This window comes from Panthera onca, chromosome D1, assembly GCF_046562875.1.
Source record: "Panthera onca isolate mPanOnc1 chromosome D1, mPanOnc1 haplotype 2, whole genome shotgun sequence".
NCBI classification, from domain to species: Eukaryota; Metazoa; Chordata; class Mammalia; order Carnivora; family Felidae; genus Panthera; species Panthera onca.
Window position 1 is genome coordinate 60215719 of NC_138348.1, and position 16737 is coordinate 60232455.

General features: G+C 55.9%; 1 protein-coding gene across 4 annotated transcripts in view; it reads left to right on the forward strand.

Moving 5' to 3' along the window:
• Positions 1 to 16737, forward strand: part of MYO7A (myosin VIIA) — an 84448-nt gene that overhangs the window by 33360 nt on the left and 34351 nt on the right. For all 4 annotated transcript variants that reach the window (XM_060605541.3, XM_060605542.2, XM_060605540.3 and 1 more), the window contains 10 exons: positions 621 to 774; positions 1241 to 1317; positions 1917 to 2036; positions 2780 to 2922; positions 3325 to 3535; positions 4019 to 4154; positions 7451 to 7557; positions 13429 to 13566; positions 15302 to 15460; positions 15897 to 15989. In XM_060605541.3, coding sequence (XP_060461524.2) covers positions 621 to 774; positions 1241 to 1317; positions 1917 to 2036; positions 2780 to 2922; positions 3325 to 3535; positions 4019 to 4154; positions 7451 to 7557; positions 13429 to 13566; positions 15302 to 15460; positions 15897 to 15989 — 1338 coding nt within the window. The remainder of the gene's footprint in view (positions 1 to 620; positions 775 to 1240; positions 1318 to 1916; positions 2037 to 2779; positions 2923 to 3324; positions 3536 to 4018; positions 4155 to 7450; positions 7558 to 13428; positions 13567 to 15301; positions 15461 to 15896; positions 15990 to 16737) is intronic.

Below are 16737 nucleotides of genomic sequence, written 5' to 3' on the forward strand. Positions count from 1 at the left end.
TCCTAGACCCGGGGACGCATAGACACACACGCCCACGTGTACACGTGCACAGACCTGCCTGCACACACGTGCTATTAGTTCAGCCTTCGAGGATGTGAAGACCGAGATCTCTGCCAGGACCCCCAAGACTATAGGGCACAGGCTGTTGCAGCTTCAGCCTCGCTGGTCACAGAGCCTGGTGCCAGCCTCTTGCTGCTGGCTGGCCACCAGCGAGAAGTGGGCCCCAGGACCGTGGCTGCCACCCAGCACTGGTTGGAGGGGGTGTGTGTGTGTACAAACAGGTTCGGGGGGTACCAGCTTCCTTAGCCCTGGGGAGAACCCATGGCTGGGCTGGGCCAGGCCACATGGATGCAAATGAGGAACGTGGGACAACAAAGGAGTGTGTGTGCTATAGGTGTGACAGGCCTTCCCAGACACTTCCTGGAGCTGGATAAGAAGCTACGTGCGCACACACGTGTCTCATGGGCACACGTCATGAGGCAGAGTCCTGTCAGTGCCCAGCATCCCAGATTGGCTCGGCCTGGCAGAGGGGGCCCTGCATCCCAGGTACTGCCTCTCTGGAGGTCCCTACGGCCTTGCCGATGGCCATCTGCACCCCACTCTCCCACCCCTCCCACCAGGGTAACTGCATAACCTGCGAGGGCCGGGAGGACAGCCAGGAGTACGCCAACATCCGCTCAGCAATGAAGGTGCTTATGTTCACAGACACTGAGAACTGGGAGATCTCGAAGCTCCTGGCTTCCATCTTGCACCTGGGCAACCTGCAGTATGAGGGTGAGGGACCCGGATGGTGCACCCCCACCCCACTCCACCCCACCCCTGCACGGAGTCCAAAGGCAGCTCAGCACCTAGCCACCTGTGGCTCCTAGCCCCACCTGTGGGGGATTGTGGCTCAGTTTCCATCCCAGCAGGTACAAACCCTGCTTCATAGGAGCCAGGGCTGCCACTGAGCACTCTGGGCATCTAGGTTGGAGGAGTACGAGGGGAGAGGGGCATGACTGTCAGTGTCTCCACTTGGATGCCAGGCATGGTGCCAGGTGCTGGGCATACACAGTTCCTGCCCTCAGGGTGCCTATAGCTCATGATGAGAACATACATTGACCCAGAGAAGCACCTGATCGCAGTGCTGATGGCCTCTGTGGACAAAGCAGGGCCCCTGACAGCCTGGCCCTCCTAGCCTGCCCTTTTCCCCCATGCCTGCCCTCCCTCTCCTGACCCTGCACCCCCTTGCTGCCGACAGCCCGCACGTTTGAAAACCTGGATGCCTGCGAGGTCCTCTTCTCCCCATCCCTGGCTACAGCTGCGTCCCTGCTTGAGGTCAGTGTCCAGCCTTCTGTCCCCAGGGCTGCTTCTGTTTCTCTCAGAGGGACAGTTTTGACTCAGGTTCAGGGGGCTGGGGATGTGGGAACCTGGAAGCTGGGGCTGTCTGCTTTGGAGAATTCTGGAAGTTCAATGTGGAGAACCAACTGTGGGTAGGTAGGATCTGTGCTGGGCACGGGTCTCAGAGGGGGAGTGGAGCCCAGCACCCAGGAGCCTTGCTGCCCTAGCCCCACTGCTCCTGGGGATGATGTAGGGCGCAGGGGATCGGGGGTGAGCCGGCCTGTTGGTGTTTTAGCAAAGGCTTACTAGGCTCTGCCCTGGGTTTGAAAACTGGGATGAATAAAGCCAGGGTCTGCCCCAGTCCTAAGAGGGCCAGGTAACATGCTAAGGCTGTCAAGGAGAGAGCAGTCCTTCTGGGTAGTGTTTGGGTGGGGTTTGACAGTTGGGGGGGATCTGGCTGTGGGGAAGGCGTTCTCAGTGGAGGAAACGGGTTGAGCAAGGCCTGGTTGGACAGGGGGAGGGGAGTTCTCCGGTGTGGGGGGAGGGAAGGATGGGCTGCGGGTGGCTGGCTGAGGGCCTGGATGCTGCCCTGCCAGGTGAACCCCCCAGACCTGATGAACTGTCTGACCAGCCGCACCCTCATCACCCGCGGGGAGACGGTGTCCACCCCGCTCAGCAGGGAGCAGGCGCTGGATGTACGAGATGCCTTCGTCAAGGTGGGCCGTTTGTGGAGTGGCACTGGCTCACTCCACCCCTTGGGGTGTTAGGTTGTTGATATGGGCAGGAGGGGATTAGTCCAAGGAGCTAGAAGGACATCTGGGCCTGGACCCCTACCTGCTCTTGGGTTTGCGTCCTGCCCACTGGCTCTCTGGGGGGGCCTAAGCAAGAGTCTGCCTTCTCCTGAGCTCTGTTCATCCTACAAGGGGCTGTTATGCTCCTCAGGAGCCCTGCCAGCCCTGGTCTCCTCAGGTCCTCCATCCCTGGCCTGTTCTGCTCTCCAGCCCCATGGGGCCTCATACTGGGTCATATTCTTTGGGTACTTGGTCTGCTGTGCTATTCCCAGCCCAGAGAATACCCTCTCTGGTCTCTCTAAGGAAGACACTGAAGATGGACCAGGTCAGGTGGAGAGGGCCCCCAGTCCTTTCCATTTCCACAGTCCAGATTGCCACCCCCTGCCTCACACCAGGTTTGGTGCTGTTAGGGAGACAGAGATGGATGGAGATATGGGAGCCCAAATGAGGGCTTCTTCTCAAACTTCGAGGTTAGGAAGGCTTGACAGAGCTTTGACAAGGAGAAGGAATTGTTCTAGCAGGAAAAGGTGATCCAAGGCAAAGGGAAAAGCTTGAGGAAAGGCTAGGGGGTTTCAAATAGCACAGAAGGGGCTGAGTGAGGCCATGACGGCCCGGGATCTTCTGGGGAGGGCATGCTGGGCACAGCGGCTGACACAGCCCCCTCGCAGGGCATCTACGGGCGGCTCTTTGTGTGGATAGTGGACAAGATCAATGCAGCCATTTACAAGCCCCCCTCCCAGGAAGTGAAGAGCTCTCGCCGGTCCATCGGCCTCCTGGACATCTTTGGGTTCGAGAACTTTGCTGTGAACAGGTACCACAAGGGGCTCTGCTCTGTGGGAATTTTCTTTCACAACATGGACATAACAGGTGTCACATCTCTGCCTTTAAACCTGAATCTCATCAGCCGACTTCCCACCTCCCCTGATGGCTTTGGATCCCTCTTCACGCCCCTCTCTGCCCGCCCCTACCCAGTGCCTTGGCTCTTCCTCTCCCAGGTGCTCTTCCAGGGATTTGGTGCTCACCCGGTAGCCCTCTCTTCTGACTCATTGTCCCCTTCTCCACCTCCGGGATGGGGGGGGGGGGCGGGTCTTGACAATGGCGCCCACCTCAGAGGCTGGAGAGCCCGTGATGGGAGCACTGCGTGGCCAAGGGTGTGCTGTACATGGGGCCCAGGCCAGGCCAGCACCTCACCCGTGCCCTGTGCACCCTGCAGCTTCGAGCAGCTCTGCATCAACTTCGCCAACGAGCACCTGCAACAGTTCTTTGTGCGGCACGTGTTCAAGCTGGAGCAGGAGGAGTATGACCTGGAGAGCATTGACTGGCTGCACATCGAGTTCACTGACAACCAGGACGCTCTGGACATGATCGCCAACAAGCCCATGAACATCATCTCCCTCATCGACGAGGAGAGCAAGTTCCCCAAGGTGGGCCTGCCCTTGTTGGAGCCCGTGCAAAACATCCCCTCACACTCTGAGCCTCCACTTTCCTCATCTGCGAAATGGGACTGAGGACACATGCCTCTCAGGGTGCCTCTGAGGCCGATTCAGGTGCATTTGTCTGACATCTGAGGATCACCTACGGTCCACAGGGTCCTGGACCAAACAATGATGATTTAAGCTAATAGCTGGTACAGAATAGGTGCCCCACACATGGAATGTGTCTCGGGGCGGGGGCGGGTACTGCTCCCATGACTTTCATTGTGGGAAATAGATCTTCTACACTGGACTGTAGTTCCAACCCACTCACTTAACAGATAGGGAAATGGAGGCCCAGAGAGTTCCTGGGTGGGGTACCAGTAAAGGGAGGGAGCTCCTGAGAAAGACAGAAGAGGGGGTGCAAAGGCAGAAGGACATGGGAGAGGGAAGGGTGGGGGGGAGGGGGCTGACTACGGCGCTCGGTTCCCACAGGGCACGGACACCACCATGTTGAATAAGTTGAACTCCCAGCACAAGCTGAACTCGAACTACATCCCCCCCAAGAACAACCATGAGACTCAGTTTGGAATCAACCACTTTGCAGGCGTCGTCTACTATGAGAGCCAAGGTACAAGCGGGCTGTCTGGGGCTGGGATCTCCTCTCCTGTGCCCTCTCTGACCCTCCCCTTCTCCTGCCCTGAACGGGGGTGGGAATGCAGAGAGGGAAGGGGCCTTAGGAAACACTGGGCCCAGTGCTCTTCCTTTCTTACGGAGATTTTAATCAATTGTGGTGAAGTATATGAAATGTACCATGTTAACAATTTTTAAGGCTAAAATTCAGTGGCATTAAGTACATTCACGATATCGTGCAGCCATCACCCATATCCATTTCCAGAGCCTGTTCATCACCCCAAATAAGTGCTGATTAAACAATAACTCCCCATTCTCCCCAGCCCCGGTTACCTCTATTCTGTTTCTATATCATATCTATATCCTATCTATGTGTCTGACTCTGACCTCCTATAAGTGAAATCGTACAGTATTGACCCTTTTGTGTCTGGCTTATTTCTCTCAGCACGTCCTCAAGTTTCATCCATGTTGTATCATGTGTCAGAATTTCCTTCCTTTTTAATGGCTGAATAATATTTCTGTGTGTGTGTGTGTGTGTGTGTGTGTGTGTGTGTGTGTGTGTGTTCATCCATCCCTTGATGCACATTTGGGTTGTTGCCACCTTTTGGCTATCGTGAATAGTGCTGCCACCAACATGGGTGTACAAGTATCTGAGTCCCTGCTTTCAATGCTTTCGGGTGGGCTTAGTGCTCCTTTGTACAGATGGGAAAGCTGAGGCTCAGAAGGGAAAGTTGACGGTCTTTCCTGACATGGCCCATTAGGTGCAAATCTGGGCCTGGAACCAGCCCTGTTATTCACCCAAACTCTCAGCAACACGACTAAGTGTAAGCTTTGAAGGGGATACCTCCTCCTTGTGGCTGGGACATGCAGTTGGGTTCATTTCAAAGCTAGAGGTGAAGAAGAGAGTCAGAACACATCAGGTTCACCCCACTTGGAATCGCAGATTGCCCTTGCAGCTCCACCCCTACCGTCCTGGTCTAGAGGACCGTCCTTGGATGGGCATCGGCTGTGGTGTGTGTCTCAAAGGGTCCCACGTGCAGTCTCAGGCCAGTGAAAATCGAAACAAACAAGCAAAGAGCTGTTGGTTTCATACTTCCTTGTTTTTTTATTTAAAAAAATTTTTTTAACTTTTTTATTTTTTAGAGCGTGAGCATGAGAGAGTCGGGGAGGGGCAGAGGGAGAGGGAGAGAATCCCAAGCAGGCTCTACGCTCAGCACAGAGCCTGACGTGGGGCTCAATAGCATGATCCTGGGATCATGACCTGAGCTGAAATCAAGAGTCAGACACTCAACTGACTGAGCCCCCAGGCACCCCTCATATATACTGATAAGTATATCAGTGAGCCAGCCTGAAGGGATGGAATCTGAAGGCTCCCAGCCCTCCTTCAACTATTGGACTGTGAGATCCAACCCTGCTGTTAAAAAGGAGGTCAACGCTACGTCTGAAGGACGTTTGGGAAAACAAATGTGTCTGTTGTTAGGAGTAGTAGAGGATTGTGTGTGTGTGTGTGTGTGTGTGTGTTTTAATGTTTATTTTTGAGAGAGAGAGAGACAGACACACAAACAAACTGAGAGCAAGCTGGGGAGGGGAAGAGAGAGAGAGGGAGACACAGAATCCGAAGTAGGCTCCAGACTCTGAGCTGTCAGCACAGAGCCTGATGCGGGGTTCGAACTCATGAAACATGAGATCGTGACCTGAGCTGGAGTCAGATGCTTAACCGACTGAGCCACCCAGGCACCCTGAGGAGTGTATTTTTCAGTTCCACCTATATTCACTGAGATCTGTTATGTGTCAGACTTCATGCTTTTGCTGAGAATACAGACGAGAATATTGAGTGGACTCTGCACAAAGTTATAAAATTATAACTATAATTAAATTATAAACTAATTAAACTAAATATACATTATATTTATAATTATATTTATAAATATAAATTATAAACTAAATTAAGTATAAAATTAAATATAAAATTAATTTAATTAATTAAATATAAAAATATAAATTAAATATAAAATTAAAATTACTACTTCATGGATTTAAAAACTGAGGCACAGAGAGGGAAATGACTTGCTTAAAGTCACTAACCAGTTTTGAGCTGCTTTAAACAATTCTGCCAGCGTTTCCTGGTTCGCAAAGTACTGTTTTAATTCGGCATTTCATTTGTGAAGCAGGTGGTATTAGGTGATCTGAAGCAAAGCAAGAGCTTATGGGTATCCTCATTCCCTTCTGACAAATGAGGAGGCTGAGGTCCGGAAGGGGACCATCCTAGGGCCCCAGAGTGAGTCTGAGACGTTCCATTAGAACCTGCAATTCCATCCCAACTCCAAAACCCACCCTTCCTCTGCTGAGTGCCTCCCGGACACCCCCCTCCCACACTAGGTGGGCCTCCCTGCCCTGGGTCTCTGTGCTGTCTGCAAGCCAGGGCGGCCTGAGTCCCACGGGGTAAGCGTCCTGCTTCTCTGCAGTGTTCTTCCTCGCCAGGCAGGCATCCCCAGCCCTTGGGCACTCCATCTTCCACCCCGCCCTATCAAGCCCCCCCCCCCGCCAACCCCCGCCATTAACCACTTCCTAACTCAGTCCCTGGGACTAGCAGCCCTCTTGGGGATCTGTATGGTGGAGAGGAGCCTCCCCGGGCTGGTGCCAGGAGTCCCACGTTCAAGTCTTAACTCCGCCCATGGCTTGCTGTGTGGTGTTAGATAACTAGCTCAGCTTCTCTGAGCATTGGTTTCCACCCTTGTGGGATGGGGAAGACAATCCCTGCCCACCCCACAAATACAGGGGGGGTTGTGAGCATCAGTGCTGTGAGGACCCTTGGTAAAACAGAGTGCACTGGGCAAATTCAAGGTATTTTAAATTCCTGTACTATGAGCTGGAACTAGATCAGCACGTGTTCTCTTCCAGGTGACACGCTGTAATTAACAAGGGCTTTTGATACTTTCATTCAAAAGACTAAGGCTGGCGTTGTGGGCACTGGGTGGTTCACTGGGGAAGGCATCCCTGCCCGACCTGGGGGCCGAGGTCTCCTGCCCTTCTCTTTGAACAGATCTGGAAGAGGGGGCTGTGTGGTGAGGGAGAGAGAGGTCTGGCTCTGCCCCTCGCTTTCTCTGTGATGTCGGGCAGGCCACTGCCCTCTCCAGGCTCTGGTGTGGCCCACCGGAAAATGGACGTGGTTAAACTCAGTGAAGTTTGAGGGTCTTCCTGGCTCAGACGGCGAGGATTTGGGGAGGCGCTGAGGCTTGTCAGGAAGAGGCTGCTGGAGTGCTCGAGGTGTGACTGCTTCTTGCCCCTGCCCAGGCTTCCTGGAGAAGAACCGGGACACCCTGCATGGAGACATCATCCAGCTGGTCCACTCCTCCAGAAACAAGTTCATCAAGCAGATCTTCCAGGCCGATGTCGCCATGGTAACATCGGGGCGGGGTCTCTGTTGGGCAGGAAGGGCCCCCCCCACCCCTTCCCCGGGAAGCTAGGCCTGTACCTCGGCCCACCCTTGTGCAAGTTTTTCCCCTGTGCACCTTTGGCCACAGAGAGGGGACAGGGCTTTGCTGTGGTTCCAGGAGAAACCCGGGACCTCCACTATCCTCCTATCTGGTCCTCCTGCTATACCAACTCAGGGGAGGGCACAAGGCCCAGAGAAGGATGACATGAGAGGTCACAGAGCAGAGCCTGATCAGGACACGGTTTACTGGGCAGGTGCCCCAAACTGGATGCCCAGCAGCTCACAGGGAGCCTGGGAGGAGGGAGCACATCTAGCCTCAAGGACAAGGATGGATGCGGGTATTCAGAGAAACAAACACAAAGGGTCTGTGTGCCCCAGCCCTGGACCCCACGCAGGGGTGCAGAATTTCCCACCCTCGGCATTTCCTTTGTCCCTAGAGTGCTGTTTCCTGCAGGATGGTATGCCTTTTTATTTCACATTTTCTTCCTGTCCCATGGCTTCCTGAAGGGCGCACAGAGGGACTCACGGGGAGGGCAGAGCCGCTGCCCCCTCGGTGCCTGTCCAGGCGCCTGCCCTGCCCCGGCCCCAGGGGCCCAGACCTCTGCCTCGAGGGGCCTCCTTTCTCCTTGGTGGATGTTGCTCTGTTTGCTGACCCACCACGTTCTCCTTGCTCCCTGCCCCCTCTCGCCCTGCACTGTGGTTCCTGTTATAGTTTCTCTGTGGTTATTCATCGGGCACTCTTCGCCAGTCAGCAGCTTCTGTGAAGGTAATAGACCCCTGTCTGGGGCCAGTGGATGGCGGGCAAGGCCTCAGCAGCCCCTGGGGCTGGGCTGTGTCCTTGGCCCCCGTGGCACTGAGGTTTGGGGAAAGGGCCGGCTTTTTCTTCTTTTCTTTCTTTCTTTTTTTTTTTTTTTTTTGAGTGTGTTTTTATTTTTTGTGGAGTGGTTTGTGGAGTGGTTTTGCTTTTTTGTTGTTTGAGTTGTGTGAACTGTGACTATCTCAGTTTCTTAAAGGAGGAAACGGACTCCTAGGAAAAGAGACAGGGCTTGCCCAGCATGCCCCGTGAACCAGGGGCAGAGCCGGGACTCGAATCCAGGTCTCCCACGTCTTCTGTCCCCCCCTGAGTCTCTTCGGGGTATCCAGGTCTGCTTCTTCCCCCGGGCCCTGCCAAGTGCTTCTGTGTCCACGACTTGGCCAGATCCCTCAGTAGCCCTGCAGGACAGGAGGGGCAGGTGGTATTTTCTGCATTATGCAGACGGGGGACTGAAGCTCAGAGATGAGGGGTGACTCACCCCAAGTCACAGTACCCTGTGGAGCTGGGACTAACGTCATCACCCCGGACCTCCTCAGGCCCTGGAACAGCATCCCTGGGGTGTCCTGACCACCGGCTTCGGATTGTGGCTCCTAAGGTGCTTTAGAGGCCCCAGGGGTGCGGGGTACCTGTTAGCAACAGCATGGCTTTGCAGTCCCCTTGCCTCTCTTTCCCCTCTTCTCAACCCTCAATTTCCTCTCTGCCTAGTACCGATGTCCTCCCACACTTGGTCTTAATCCTGAGTCTCTCTTCCTTCCTGCATGTCTGGCATCCCCCTACTGCCGAGCGCCTCGTAGAGTTCCCAAACAGTTCCCAAAAGCCACAGCAGTGGAGAAGGGCGTCTGGCATATCGGGAGCAGGGGGTGTGACTGGACAGTGGCCTCTGTCCTCTGCTCGTGGGTTGGCCCCGGGACCCTCCCCTCTCAGCCAACACTGTGGCCCAGCTGCTGACAGGGCGAGTGTGGGGCCCCCACCAGAGTGGGGACCCTAGGCACCGGAAGCTTCTCCACTTGGCCATCCCCACCCCGAGGCCTACATGTCACAGGGTGGCAGAATTGATGGGATAGCTGTGGCACTGGGCTCTTCCCACTCTTTCCTCCTCTCCGCTGGTCCCCAGCCTACCCCTGCCAGGCCCAGCCTTTCCTCCTGCTCGTAGGCAGTCCTGCAAGACCACTGAACTTCGTCTCCTACCTCCGCTCCTCTCTTTCCAAAGCACCTAGAAGCATCTATCTGGGAGCCTCTCCACAACCTTTCCTGTTCTGGGACTTCTTCCCCTGGACCTGGGGACTAGAACCCACTTGTTGAGGAACTGTGGGGAGGCCCAAGAGAAAGACCCTGGGGCCTCTGGAAATGGCACACTCTTTAAATTTTTTTTTTTAACGTTTATTTTTGATAGAGAGAGAGAGAGAGAGAGACAGAGCATGAATGGGGGAGGGGCAGAGAGAGAGGGAGACACAGAATCGGAAGCAGGCTCCAGGCTCTGAGCCATCAGCCCAGAGCCCGACACGGGGCTCGAACTCACGGACCGCGAGATCGTGACCTGAGCTGAAGTTGGACACTTAACCGACTGAGCCACCCAGGCGCCCCTGGAAATGGCACACTCTTGAGGGAGTTTTGGAGCACAGAGTTAGAACACAGCAGTGACAAATTTGATCTTGATTGTATAGTCTTTTCTGGGCCAGGCTGGGAGCTACCCACTTACACGTCCCACCTCATTCACTCCCACAGCAGCCCTGGCAGCCGTTGCTATGGTCCCCCCATTGCAGGTAGAGAAGCTGGGGCCCAGAGAGGCCAAGGTGTTTGCTCAAGGTCACACAGTTTGTGACACCCAGGAATTTGACCCAGGTCTGTCTCAGGGAGGTGTGGGAACTTGTCCAAAGTCGCACACGAGCTAACGGGAAGCTTTTTTTTTTTTATTTCTTTATTATTATTGTTATTTTTAAATTTTTAACGGGAAGCTTTTCAAGCCCTTTGCTCTTTGTCACTGCACAATGCTGTCTCTGTGAGCATTGCCCCTCAGAAAGAAAATATGTTTTGTCGTTGCTGGAGACATGATCGATCTGCAAAAGGGACCCGGAAATCAGTCTGGTGGGGTGTGAAGTATCCAGTCACAGTTTATCGATGACTATGCTTTTCTCAGGGTAGAAGCCCACACCACCTCCTTCCGGTGATCCGAACATGCGTCCTGTGCCTGTCTCCAACCCCCAAATTTCCATCCTTTGACTCCTGTGTCTGCCTCCCCAAGTGGCCCTGGGCAGCCCCACCCCCGCCTTTGCTGCTGGAGGGACCAGCTGAGCCTTGAGGACCACGATTCTTCTAGGGCATCGTGCACCCTGATTAGTGTCTAACCCCAGTCACACGTCCCCGGGCCCCGAGTCCACCGGACGCTTATTCACTCTTTACGCAGGTGGCTTCTCCTGCCTGCGTCTCCCCAGTCCTGCTCACGTCGTGCTCCTGCGTCTGCCCCTCGGATCCCCTCTGTGGACTCATTTAACACTGAGCTGTGGACTCTCCACTCCCACCTTGACCCCATTTCCAAAGGTCTGCGGATTAGCTCAGAAACCATGAATATCCTAAGGGACCGCCATTCCCCTCAGTGTGATAGAACTGAATCAGAAACCCCGGCAGCCAGGAAGTGGGAGTAGACTCTACACTCGGCTCCCATTTACGCGCCTTCATTCAGACACAAACATGAACGGGGTGCCTGTTCTATGCCAGACAACGTCCTGCGTCCTGGGGGCAGACTAGCGGATAAAACAGAAATAAAACCTCTGTCCTCCTGGAACTTACATTCTGGCAGAAGGGGCAAATAGCTAATAAGCAGATGAATAAGCCTAATACGTGGTTGTCAGATGGGGATATGTAAAATGGAGACAAAGGAGGAAGGAAACAGGCCAGTAGTAGGGCTTTGCAATTTTGAATAAGGGGCTCAGGAAAGGCCTCCTGGGAAGCTGGTAAGGAGGCGGAGGAGCCAGCTGTATGCATCTGGAGGAGAAGCACTGCAGGGAGAAGGAACGGCAGGTGCAAAGCCCCGAGCCTGCCTGGTGCATCGTGGGAGAGCAAGGAGGCTGCGCTGGCTAGAAGGGAGGGGGCGGGGTGGTAGAGAGACCAGAGGTAACTGGGGCCAGACCCTGAAGGACACTGTCAGCCCTCGTGAGGGGCTCGGGAGCCATTGCAGGACTTTGTGTTGGGCAGATAGGAATGGATTTGTGTTTTAACAGCTTCAGCCGGCTGCTGTGTTGAGACTGGAGTTGGAGGGAGGTGTGGAGTGTGGGGGACAGAGGCAGGGAGACCGGTTTGGAGCTCGTTGTGGTGACCTGAGAGAAGCATGCTGGTGGCCGGACCGCTGATGACGGAGGAAGTCGAAAGAAAGGGCCAGATTCTGGATCTATTTTGGAGGTAGAGCCAATAAGATTTTTGGCGCAGTGGATATGAGAGAAGAGGAGTTGGGGACCGCGCCTAGATTTCTGGCCTGAGCAGTTGGAAAGCGGACATTTCTGGGAGCCCACGGACACCAGGAGCCAGTTCAGCGAAGCATTGCTGATTGTTGCTTGTGGCAGGCCCCCGGCCCCCGCAGAAAACAAGGCAGACCTGACTGTGCTCACCAGGCCCACAGCCCAACGGGGAAGACAGAAAGAAATAGTTCCAGAGTGGTGACAGAAACCAAAGAGAGGGTGTGGCGTGGGCATGGGTCTGTGCGTGTGCTGTGTGTGCGCTCAGGGCAGGGGCTCTAATGCGGGCTGGGGAAAGCCCACCCCAGACATCTCCCCCCCTGAGTCCTGGGTCATCCGGTGCTGTGGCTGGATCAGGTCCCGGGATGGTCATGGGTGTCACAGACCTGACATTCACCCTACCTCAACACAGACTCCCCGACGTCCCTTGGAAAACTCCTAGAATGTGTTCCAAATGAAATGAAACAGAACCATGGCAAATTTCAGAAAAGCAAGTGTTTGTGGTTTCTCGGCAAGCTCCATTTCCATCTGGGGCATATGGTCTGAGTTTCGTGTGTGTCACACGCCTCTGCCTCCCTCCCCACACCTCACACGTCTTACCCCGGTTGTTGGTACTATAGGATATCGGATAAAATTACGTCTCATTGAATATATATGATCTTACATTAATCATCAAGCCCGCAAATAAATTCTCGTGTAAATGAAAGGGCAGGAATATAGTAACATCAAAATACCTTGGAATTGAGTCTGATTTCTAGGTCTCATTTCTCAGTGTTGGCCTGAGATGTTCCACTTCCTGTTTGCTGACCAGGCCCTCCCCCAGCACCCTCGCTTCATTTCACAGTATTTTGAGACGGGGGACCCCGACAGGGCAGGGGCTGGTTGCTCACCCGGATAGCAGCTGCTGGAGCTCAGAGCCTTTGGGCCTCAGGGCCGCCTGGGGGGAGGCCAGCTGTGTGCCCTCTTAGGAGGCTTATCTGGGCCTGCTGCTGACCAGCTAATCCCATAGGGGAGAGGGCAGCGGCCAACACACCCATGGGTTCCCAGGCTGCTGTTGACCGAGACAAGCTCTGTGCCCACCCTTGTCACAGCCCCATCCGCTAGTTAGATGGCGCTGTTCCCGGGTAGGAAACAGGCTCAGTGCTGTTTAGTGACCTGCACAAGATCACACAGCTAGGAGGTGGTCTGTCTGACCCATTTCGAGGGAGGACCTCGGTGTCTTGAGGTGACCAAGTTAGGCTACTCATTCATTCCCGGCAAGGCAGAGTGGAGTCTGAGAGGGGCTGGGCCTTGCCCAGAGTCATCCAGCAACTCCTGTGGGAACCCAGGGCTCCCCACTCCCGGGGCAGGGTTCTTTCAGGCTCAGGTCCCAGAGGGGCGTCCCAAGGGGTGTGTCTAAGATCCAGCACCAGTCAGAGGAGGCCAGTCACAGAAAACCCCAAAGCAGGCTACCGTTTGCCAGGGCGGCTCTCCCTCAGGCCCTAAGCCTGCTGACCTCCCGTCCTGCTTCCCTTCCTGGAGGGCCTAGGGGGCACAGGTCAGCCCCTCCCATCACCATGGTCCGTCCCCCCAGGGCGCCGAGACCAGGAAGCGCTCGCCCACACTCAGCAGCCAATTCAAGCGGTCGCTGGAGCTGCTGATGCGCACGCTGGGTGCCTGCCAGCCCTTCTTCGTGCGCTGCATCAAGCCCAATGAGTTCAAGAAGCCCATGGTAAGTGACTCTGGTCCCTGGGTTGGGGCAGCCAGGGACCATCCTGGGGCAGCTGGAGGGGCTGGGCTGAGACTTTGTCTTCTTTGTGGAATGGCAGGGCACCTGAGGGGTTTACAGAACAGGTTCCAATTTATTGGAGGTAGCACGTCCCCCGGAAAGAGCCTGGAATCTGCAGTGGGCTTGACACAGGTTCAAATCCTGTACCGCCTTTAAGCTGGGCTCATCTCCTGGGGAATTTCATGCAATAGGCATGGAGACCCTTAGGAGTCAGCCTCAGTTCTTGTTGTGGCCCTGACTTTGAAAGCCCCTTCTCCTTTGGTCCTGGCAACCACCACTTCCTCCTCGAAGCCTTCCCAGGTTCCTCTGGCTGGTTGGGAAGGTTCTCATTTTTGACTCTGCTGAATAACATCGGGCTCCTTCCGTGTGCCCGGCGTGGGCCGGATTCTCTCCATGGCCCCATTCAACCTTCCCAATAGCCTGTGAAAGAGGGACCTGAAGGAGGGACCGTTATGGCTCCACATCTGGGATGTGTGACTGCGGGCTTAGGGAGGCTAAGGGACTTGACGCTGCAGAGCTGAGAACCTGGCCACCCCTCACTCAGGCCCTCTCCTTCCACAGCTCTGGGAGGTGTTGTTTACCACAAAGCTCTTAGAGGCCCAGGGGGAAGCTGGGGCCTGAGGGGTCTGGGGAGGGACGGAAGGAGGGAGGCCAGGGCTGGGCCAGGGAAAGTGCCTGGAGGGAGAGGAAAGGGAGAGGAAACACATGGCGGAAGCCAGCCAGCTATGTGCTGGCCCTGCCTCCTGCCTGAAAACATTTCCCAGGGTGGGCTGGCCCATCCCCCATGGGTCCCAGGACTGGGTCTGAAGGGGCAGGAGGGTCACAGAGAGCTCCCACTTTAGGGCAGGAGGTCTGGGGGGAATGAGGCCAGGGCATTGCCAAGGCAGTTGGGTCCCACCCTCCTGTTTTCAGATGCTTCCAGAACCTTCTCTGGACCCAGACCTCAGCATCTGTTACCTGAACCTTAGCAGCAGGACCTTCTCATTGGTCTCCTGCCTCCTTGTTCCAGTCCCCATCCCGACTGCAGTGAGAGCCAGTAGGTCTCAAATGCAACTCTGACCTGGTCACTCCCTGCTGCCTCCCTAGCCTGGCCTCCAAGGCTCTCTCAGTCCCTCTACAACCTGCTGCCGTCACAAACATGATTTTGTGACAATGAGAAAAGAGTGTCTCTTCCTTAGGGCGCCTTACTGCCAGCAGCCAGAAAGTCGTCTGAATAGCTGCAAACCTACCATGGCTGTAATATGAAGGGTACCCCCTGGGGCTGAGCAAGGCACCCGGCACCTGCACAACCATAACCTTGGCATGGATTAGTTTCCTCCGTTTCCGTGAAGTCCCCTAGCATGTCCTGCACTTTTAGGCTTCCACACCTTTGCACCCGTTCACCCTGCCTCCTCCAGTGCCTTTTCTCCTGACAGGATTAGAGCAAAGACCGCCTCCTCCGGGAAGTCCCCTCGAGATATCCCAAGGGGAGTTAAGCTGTCTCTCCTCTGTGCCCCCACAGCATGAGACTCGTCCCACGCGAGGGTCTCATTTTGTGCTGTTAAGTGAGTTCAAACTGCAGATCTAGGGTCGGCCCACCGCTGCTCCTCATCTGTTGTGTGGCTGGGAAAAGGCCGAGTGGGGCCGAGCTCCGAGCAGGAGCCTCCGGTGCTGACGCCCTTGGCTCCGTGCCCGGCAGCTGTTCGACCGGCACCTGTGTGTGCGCCAGCTGCGGTACTCAGGGATGATGGAGACCATCCGAATCCGCCGGGCCGGCTACCCCATCCGCTACAGCTTCGTGGAGTTTGTAGAGCGGTACCGGGTGCTGCTGCCCGGAGTGAAGCCGGCCTACAAGCAGGTACAGGGCATGGGGGCAGAGGAGGCGGAAGGGAGGGTCCCAGCTCTGGGCCGGGCAGGGGCACTGGTTTTCTCACTGGCACAGAGTGCTGGGCGTGACATCAGCCCGGCCGCCTCAGGTACGGTGGGGAAGATAGGGGATCAGCCAGTAGAGGGCTTCCGGGGGCTCAACTGGCATGGACTTCACACACATGATGTAGTGGACGAGACCAGGGCTGCCACGTGCGCCACGGACGTTAGACACGGGAGAGGGTTTTGTGGTCATTCTGCCCAGCCAGGGAGAAAACTGAGGGTCAGAGAAGGCAGGACCCGGCCAGGGTCACACAGCAAGTCTGGTGCAAACCTGGAGCAGAGTCCTGCCTCCTGGTCTTGGAAGGGACACTCGAGTGGCCTTGTCACTCGCTGGTGGGGTTGCCCATTCCCTGTGCACCCCCCAGGACGACCTTCGGGGGACATGCCAACGCATGGCCGAGGCTGTGCTGGGCACCCATGACGACTGGCAGATTGGCAAAACCAAGATCTTCTTGAAGGTGAGCATAGCCGCTGTCTCTGGCTGTCTCGTGGATATGTGAGTTCCCCATCACGGCAGGGTCAGGGTCCTGGGGGCCTCTGTAGAGTTCTGTCAGGTGGGTCTATGCTGGGCCTCGGTGGTCTTCTGCAGTCTGTGATGGGGACGTGGGATTCGGCCTCCTCTGTGGGGGAGGGGAAATGGATTTTAAGACCGTCTGTGATCTGGGGGGTGAGGTCAGAGGTGGCTCACCAGGGAGGCCTGGATTCAGTCAGGACCCTGTGGCTGGCTGCCTGCCCGCCCTGGGACTTTGGGCAAGTCACTGGCTCTTTCTGAGCCTCGTTTTCCCAGCTGTAAAATGGGATGTGTTTAGGGGGTGGGGTTCTTGAGTGTATCTTTAGGCCCCCTCCTGTGATTTCCTGCCAGGCAGGGTTCACCCGGGCCATGACAGACCACATGCCACCCCCTCTGTCCTCTCTTCGAGGCTTGTTCCCACCCTCCCTAAGCAGCACCTGGAGCTCAGTGGGGCTGGACTTCGGGATGGGGCAGTTGGGAGGGGGCAGGGCTGGGAGCCGGAAGCTGGGCCGCGGGTGTCTTGGCCTTGGGGTAGAGCTTGCTGGGAATTGGCCGTGTCTCTACAGCTGCAGCAGGGACAGTGTGAGCTCCCGGCCCGCCGCCTTCCCCATTTCCATTTCCGCTGTACTCGAGTTCTGGCTGTCCTGGGTGATGGGCAGGGCTGCTTCCTCTGCTGGGAGGGTGGGGCCCGGGCA